This window comes from Lucilia sericata, unplaced genomic scaffold (assembly GCF_015586225.1).
Source record: "Lucilia sericata isolate MDLA Ls3-8-SP2 unplaced genomic scaffold, ASM1558622v1 Contig000798F_arrow, whole genome shotgun sequence".
NCBI lineage: Eukaryota > Metazoa > Arthropoda > Insecta > Diptera > Calliphoridae > Lucilia > Lucilia sericata.
The window spans coordinates 82,010-89,684 of NW_023994790.1; the positions used below are offsets into that span (position 1 = coordinate 82,010).

The following is a 7,675-nucleotide window of genomic DNA, read 5'->3' on the forward strand; positions in this document are numbered from 1 at the left end:
TAATGCTAAAATCACTAAATTGATATACTATCTTGAAGTGAACATACCCCCTTTGGAAAAATGTAAATACACAATAGTACTTGATGTAAATAAAAAAATTTGGAAAATCTATTGCATGTTAAAAAAAAAAAAATAAATTTTAATAAAATGGGTGCTAATAATTTGTCTAATCTTCAAAAATGCGGTGAAATATTAATAGATATAAAAACAAAAAATAGAAAAAACAAAATATACATTTTTCATTGCACATTTTGCGACATACAGTGTGATCAATTAAAGAAGTTTTCCCTTCACCTTGGCGAAGCGCATTTAAATAATTCTGAAGACATTTTAAAGGAGTCGGAGCTAAAATTGGAAACAGAACCAGAAGAGGTCAGAATTAATAACCCCACAGACATAGAGAGTACAGATATTAAGAAAGATTTCGGTAGTACCGTACAAAACAGTACATATATAAATTCAGATCCTTTAGATACAATAGACCACCCATTAAGACCAAATTTAAATCATGACACTGTAAATTATGTTATCAAATGCGAATTAAAAGAAAACTCTAATGATGGAAGTACTTATTGCGAAAAGTATGAAATGGACTGCGCTTTATCCACAGCTGCCAGTGATGATGAAGCCAATGAAAAACTTGATATTTCAAATTTTTCCAGTGGCTATAGTGAGGATGAAATAAAAGAAGATGCAGATGAAATGCCGCTTAAAAAATTAAAACTTAATTTTACGAAAGGGCGTAAAAGAGTGAAGCAAAAGGTAGTATAAAATAACTATTCTGTCGGTAATAACATATGTATACATCAATATAACTTTTTTTTCTAGACACATAAAAATGAAATGGGCACTGATGAATCTAAAGATGCTGAAGATAATGTAAATATTTTTCCTTTATTTTTTAAAATAGCTTGTGTTGTAAATTTTCGGAAGGCGACTCTATAGATGGACTGAGGTCTTTAAGAATCTTCATTTTGGGATTTTATGGTGTGTTGTGTGTCAATTTTGAGCCAAAATTTACAGAACTCAAAATATTCAGTTTATACTATTTCTTTACAATTTGATCTTAATACCATTACTGTTATTGGGAGGTAGGGACAATGATTAACCCATGGTCATAAAAGATTTTGATTTCATAAAACTTGTTAAGGTCGAATTTCATTGCTATACTGCTATTTGTAAGCCAGTTATGAACGTTATTCGTTTTATGAAAGGACCTTATATAGGGGCAAGTACCTTTTCTAATTACATAAGACAAACTTCTTCAAAATTTTATCACTATTGTTAATCAACATAAAATAGAAATTTATAGAGAATATATCTTTTATGAGTTCGATGTCACCTAAAACGACTATTAATTTAAGGAATGAATTTGACACACTTCAAAACACCTTGTGTTTTTTAAATTTGTTAAAAACAAAATGCCAAAATTAATATAACGCCAAAAATGTGGGGACAAAGTTATAACTATTATTTTTTCAGTCTAATATATCCGATGTAAGCACCGATGATTCACGTGATTCCGATTTCGATGTAAGTATTAAACATATTAATTTATGTAATTGTATTTTTTGTATTATTTAACATATTAATTAATGTTAACTATTACTCTAACTTTTATTTTTAGATTGAAAAAGAACTATATACCGATAAAAAGTCTATGAACCCCAAAAAGCATATTGTAAGTACTATGCATTTTTATACATATAAGCTTTAAATCAATCTAAAATATGTATTATTGTCTTATCATAGAAAAAAGAAGCAAAACAAAGAAAAGAGTCGAAACAAAAATTAGTAAGTATAATATAAGTATTATTTATTTTTTTATTTATTGTGTGTAGGTATACATCTCCAAGATAAATTTTGTAGAAAATATTATCTAAATTTTATATTTACACAATTTGTGTTTTAATAGATGTAATATAAGAAATATTTCTAATTATTCTTAAATAATTTTAATTTTGATTAAATATATATTTCTGTAATTTCAGGTTGCAAATAATCAAAACTCAACTCAAAAGGTACTTTTTATAAAATATGAATTTACTAGTTTTGAACACATTATTTACATTAGAGCAGTCTAATTTAAATACAGTGATTAGCAATCAATCTTTTTTATTTTTATATTTTAAAATTGAATGAGAAATTTCTAAAATTGAACTAAAAATTTATGAGATTTATTAGAATTTGTGTAGTTGAATTAGAAATTTATAAAATTCATTAGAATTGGTTATACAAATGTTTAAGATAAGCTTCTTTTATCGTCAGTTTCCCTAGATCTAGTTTCGAGAAAGACAATTTTGAACAAAAAACAATTTTTATTAAGTAAACAAATATAAATGCAAAACAAAAAGTGTATAGTTTCAATATAATTTATTATTTATTTTATAGATGTATTTTATTTTTAAGTTATTTAAAAATATTTTCAAGATTTCTTCTCGCTTTGCTGAAATCTTTATATAATTTTAGGAAGAAAAGGAATCGAATACAATAAAAAAACATAAAAGATGTAAAAAGCGTTGGGTAAGTTTTAGAATCACTAACTTTATCACTTTTCTATCATAAAAACATTTTTTATTTTTATTGCTTTAGAAAAATATCGATGATTCAGAACTACCCGTACTAATTGAAATGTACAAAAAGTATGAAGTTCTATGGCAAGTTAATGACATTGCATTTGGTATTTTACCCAAAAGAAACGAAACTTTTGGCAAAATGATTGAGGAATTAAAAGCAAATCATAACTTCGATAAGAATCTAGATGAACTACAAGATTATATCGATTATATAAATTACATATTTTTTAAAGATAAAGAAAAAGAACTTAAATGTGAATTAGATAAAACCGAGTTTACACCGTCATCAAAATTTTATAAAGAACTGTTATTTCTAAGCGATAGCCAAGGTCCATTTAAATGTTCAAATTGTGATGAGATTATTGCAAAATACGATCGTTATCACATACATGTAGCTCAGCACAATGGTACGATACCATTCCAATGTCGTCTTTGTGAGATGGGTTTTCAGAAATTCGACAACTATATAAGGCATGTAACCAGACATTTAGGCATTAATAGCTACCACTGTAATGTGTGCGGTAAAGGTTATCCATTTAAATCAGAGTTAGACTGGCATTTAACGTCGCACACGGGAGTAAAACCCTACTTATGTCCAATATGTGGTGCTGGATTTAGAGCACGTCACGGTTATGACAATCATATAAGACGACACGAAAAACGTTTTCGTTATGAATGTCATATATGCAAACATGGCTTTAATCATTTATGTAAACTCAATACTCATATTAAATCTCATCTTAATATACGTGATGTCATATGCAATGTATGTGGCAAAGGTTTTACTGCAGCTAAATATCTACATAGACACAAACTTATACACGAGGAAGAAAAGCGCTACAAGTGCAATGTATGCGGTAAGGCATTTGCCCAAGATTCTGGACTACGAACACATCGAAAACAACATCAACCCTATGCCACGATAGCGGAGAATAAAAATTTATTAAATGTATTTAAATAGTGTAATATAATTTTGAATATAAATAATTTATTAAATAAAAAATTAAAGCTATTTGAACTATATACAATTTCTACATCGCAACAAAAATTTTAATCGAGAAGAAAAGATTGTTTTGGTGACTCAAAACAATTTTTATTAGTAAAAATATTTGTTTAATTGTTTGAGAATTCAATTGCGAGACAAACTTATAAAAACGAAAAAAGTGAGCAAGTGATACTGATATGCAGGTATTAAACTTATTAATAAACTAGATGATTTTTTATATAGAAAAACTTTTAATAAATACGCACTCAGCAAAAACATGATAATATCTGCATTACATAGAAAAAATTTTGCAATTTCTTACAAATAATATAATTTTTTTAGGCTTGACATATGGTGTCCATAATTCGGATTTACAACAACTTTTACTCCAAATATTGAAAAAATTTTATAATTTTTAAAAGTAATATTCTTTATATTTATTTTATACAGGAAATTTTTAAAATTTTTACATACATTTAATTTTTTTCTTCATAAATATTTATGAACTTACAATAAGTTATATTTATTTTGTTCCTTTTGAATACTACTAATGCCAATGGGAGTTCCATGGTATTTTTTATGAGCCCTTAGGCCAGCATCCTGAGCAAAGCTTTTCCCACATATATTACAACTATAATTTTTACCTTCATGTATACGCTTATGATGATTTAAATATTTACGGCTAGTAAAACCCTTACCACAGACCGTACATATAACATCACGGACATTGAGATGGGCTTTGACATGGTCATTAAGGCGTGTCATATGATTGAACCCTTTTTTACATATATGGCAAAAATATTTAAATCTTTCCTCATGACGTCGTATATGATTATCGTAACTAATGGCTGTACGAAACCCTTCGCCGCATACCGAACATAAATATGGTTGGGCTCCAGTGTGTGAACGCATATGAAGATCTAGTTCAGCATTAAAGGGATACCCCTTCCCACAGATTTCGCAATGAAATTTAAAGACGCGCAAATGCCGTTTCGCGTGTATGGTGTAGTTAGTAACTTTTTTGAAGCCCATGCCACATTCCTGACATTTGAATGGTACGGAGCCATCATGTTGCGATTTGTGTACTTGAAAGTCATTATAAGTTTCAATGATTTCATTGCAGTTGGGGCATTTGAAAGGTCCTTGATTGCTTTCCAAAAAGTCACATTTATTAAAGTATGAACATGATGGATGAAAATCCTCTTGTTTTATTTGACATTCCAATCTGTGGTGTTTATCCTTAGCAAATGATTTGTGTATAAAATGTAAGTGCTTTTCTAATTTGTATATATCTAAAGTAAGATTCATTTTAGTATTAATATCTTCCAACATAGACTCCATAGTTTCATGTCTTTTATCCTTAACTGTATAAGCTAAATGATTAACATCCCATAAACTGTTGTAGTTTTTGTAAATATCAATTAAATCAGATAAGAGATTATCATTTAAAGGTTTCTGGAATGAAATACAAGTTGAATTAATTACATAGAAATGAGTGAATGTTAAAATATTTTTTATAAATTTCTTTCTTATGTACATGTATGTATGTACTTATTAAAATATTTTCTCCCAACTTACCACTTTATGTTTTGGTTTTTTCTGCAATAAGAAAGGAAACTTTATTACAACTATTATATTAAGCAATATATAAATATCATACCCTTTTTAGTTTTAATTTGTTTTCAATTGTGGATTTCAGAAAACTCATATTTTCAAAGAACCATAATTCTGAATTCTGCGACTCATTGCTATTGTCATTCTCGTTGATTTGTCTTTCAATTTCTTTTTCGTACTGCTTGCAAATAAAATTTAACTTTTTCTTAACCATGTATAATTTTAATTTCATCTTTAGGTGTGCATTCAATTCGTCTGTTATATTTTGTAGTATATCTTCTTTCTGCTTCAAATTACATCTTTCCGTAAGTGTCGTATCCCAGAGTTGTGGATTTTTATAGTACGCATCAATAAGACCCAAAATTAGTTCCTTTTCTTTTGCCTTTGCATTTTGTTTAAATGGTTTCATTAGTTTTTCATCGACATTGTCCTCAATTTTAAAATCACTATCAGAAGAATATTCACCGCTTAAATCTGAATGATCTTCATGCTGAAAAAAATAAATTTATTTGGTGTTTTATTGTTAATTACAATACAATCTAATGGTATTTACTTGTTCATCTGCTGAAAAGTAATGCATTTCTACATCTTCTGTTGGTTGTATATTTTCAAAGCACTCATTTCTATCTGATTTCAAAGAATTTTGGTCAACCAATACTTCAGAAATGGACAATGAAATTCCATCATGATTATCTTCAAAGGTCTCAAGAGGGTCTTGGAATCTTGGTATTACTTCTTCCTAAAAATATATACATATGTATGCAAAAAGTGAATTATGTTAATTTTCAGCTTAGTATAAATCATTTTTTTTATAATTATTGCATTTTCAATTTTATATGTATAAACTTTACCTTTTTGTTGCATCCCTTTATAACTTGTGACTTTTCCTCATCCGTTTCGGACTTAATATCTTCATTGACACAATCTTCTACTTTAATTTCTCCAACTAATGTATTATCGACATTATTTAATTTTTCAATATCAGATTTATGAGCATTTTCTTGTTTATATTGATCAGTAACAATAGAAATTGCATGTTGCAATTCAGTAACATGTTCCTGTTCAAGATGCAAAGTGAATTTTTTCATTTGTATACAAATGGTGTCACAAAACCAGCAATTGAATGAATAAACATTTTTGGCATTCTTTTTCATTGTGATTATAATTTCTCCACACTTTTTGCTAACAGTATTATAGTTAGAAACACTTGTACTTGACATTTTTATTAAAATATATGTTTGCTAATTTTCTTTTAATTTTTTAGCTAAAGGTCCAAATTTAGAAATGTTTACTTTTTGTACGTGGTATGTTCAGTTAAGTATGATTTTTAAAGAGTATGTTCAATAGTAAAAGTGGGTTTAAAGAAAAGAATATGTTTAAAGTTATTATTACACGATATGTTTTTGATATGGTTCTGAAATCGACTTTTTGTGTTCAAAAGTTGAAGTTGAATATTTTCTACTAACTTATAAAATCATTACGCACATAAAGAAAACAACCCGACGAAAAATAAAACAAACCGTAACAGCTGTTTTATCAAAATAAACATTTTTTTTGGTGTGGTGAGTTATTTTTGTTTACAAATATGTGTTTCTGCACGTGGAAAAGACGCAAAAACTCGTTTTCATTATTTACATTTTCAATATGTGTTTATGCACGTGGAAAAAATTCAAAAAAATTGATTTTCATGATTTACATTAAAAAAAATATTTTTGATCAATTAAAATAAGTGTATAAATGTGGAAAGGATCAAATCTGATAAAATATAAATATATTTGGGATTATATCGTTACAGAATGCCTTTTAATAAAAAACATTCAAAAAATGTTACTATGGTCATATATATAAAATGATATATAACTGCTATCGGACGATCTTGTGCACGATAAAAACCTATATAGAACTTTAAGTTGGAAGTGTAGAAATCGGATGGCATACATTTTTTCCGGATTTCATCGTTCTAGGGTGTGTACTACAACAACAAACTTTTTTTTTACAAAAAAAGTTACTATAGCCCTATATATAAAATGATATATAACTGCTATCGGACGATCTTGTGCACGACAAAAACCTATATAGAACTTTAAGTTGGAAGTGTAGAAATCGGATGACATACATTTTTTTCCGGATTTCATCGTTCTAGGGTGTGTACTACAACAACAAACTTTTTTTTTACAAAAAATATAACTATGGCCGTATATATAAAATGATATATAACTGCTATCGGACGATCTTGTGCACGATAAAAACCTATATAGAACTTTAAGTTGGAAGTGTAGAAATCGGATGGCATACATTTTTTTCCGGATTTCATCGTTCTAGGGTGTGTACTACAACAACAAACTTTTTTTTTACAAAAAATGTTACTATAGCCGTATATATAAAATGATATATAAGTGCTATCGGACGATCTTGTGCACGACAAAAACCTATATAGAACTTTAAGTTGGAAGTGTAGAAATCGGATGGCATACATTTTTTTCCGGATTTCATCGTTCTA

The 7,675-nt window shown here is 27.9% G+C and overlaps 2 protein-coding genes across 2 annotated transcripts; one reads left to right on the top strand and one right to left on the bottom strand.

The window, feature by feature from the left end:
- The first annotated feature begins 21 nt into the window (after positions 1 to 21).
- Positions 22 to 3,588, top strand: LOC119608157 (zinc finger protein 2 homolog). Its single transcript, XM_037962459.1, has 8 exons — positions 22 to 762; positions 829 to 879; positions 1,483 to 1,533; positions 1,628 to 1,710; positions 1,773 to 1,794; positions 1,992 to 2,021; positions 2,470 to 2,523; positions 2,593 to 3,588. The coding sequence occupies exons 1-8, from the start codon at positions 148 to 150 to the stop codon at positions 3,535 to 3,537; spliced, it is 1,851 nt and encodes a 616-aa protein (XP_037818387.1). The 5' UTR covers positions 22 to 147; the 3' UTR covers positions 3,538 to 3,588.
- A 153-nt stretch (positions 3,589 to 3,741) lies between these two features.
- Positions 3,742 to 6,506, bottom strand: LOC119608162 (zinc finger protein 181-like). The gene is made up of 5 exons (XM_037962468.1): positions 6,027 to 6,506; positions 5,729 to 5,914; positions 5,222 to 5,665; positions 5,140 to 5,160; positions 3,742 to 5,016 (listed from the first exon to the last, which is right to left on the bottom strand). The coding sequence occupies exons 1-5, from the start codon at positions 6,393 to 6,395 to the stop codon at positions 4,069 to 4,071; spliced, it is 1,968 nt and encodes a 655-aa protein (XP_037818396.1). The 5' UTR covers positions 6,396 to 6,506; the 3' UTR covers positions 3,742 to 4,068.
- Positions 6,507 to 7,675: the final 1,169 nt, after the last annotated feature.

Excerpts from the sequence above, each read along its gene's own strand:
- LOC119608157 (XM_037962459.1), top strand. The coding sequence starts at position 148 with ATGGGTGCTAATAATTTGTCTAATCTTCAAAAATGCGGTGAAATATTA. Across the intron at positions 1,534-1,627 it reads CACGTGATTCCGATTTCGAT|ATTGAAAAAGAACTATATAC; the intron begins GTAAGTATTAAA and ends TTTTATTTTTAG. Across the intron at positions 2,022-2,469 it reads ATCAAAACTCAACTCAAAAG|GAAGAAAAGGAATCGAATAC; the intron begins GTACTTTTTATA and ends ATATAATTTTAG.
- LOC119608162 (XM_037962468.1), bottom strand. The coding sequence starts at position 6,395 with ATGTCAAGTACAAGTGTTTCTAACTATAATACTGTTAGCAAAAAGTGT. Across the intron at positions 5,915-6,026 it reads TAAAGGGATGCAACAAAAAG|GAAGAAGTAATACCAAGATT; the intron begins GTAAAGTTTATA and ends ATATATTTTTAG. Across the intron at positions 5,161-5,221 it reads ACAAATTAAAACTAAAAAGG|AAAAAACCAAAACATAAAGT; the intron begins GTATGATATTTA and ends TTCTTATTGCAG.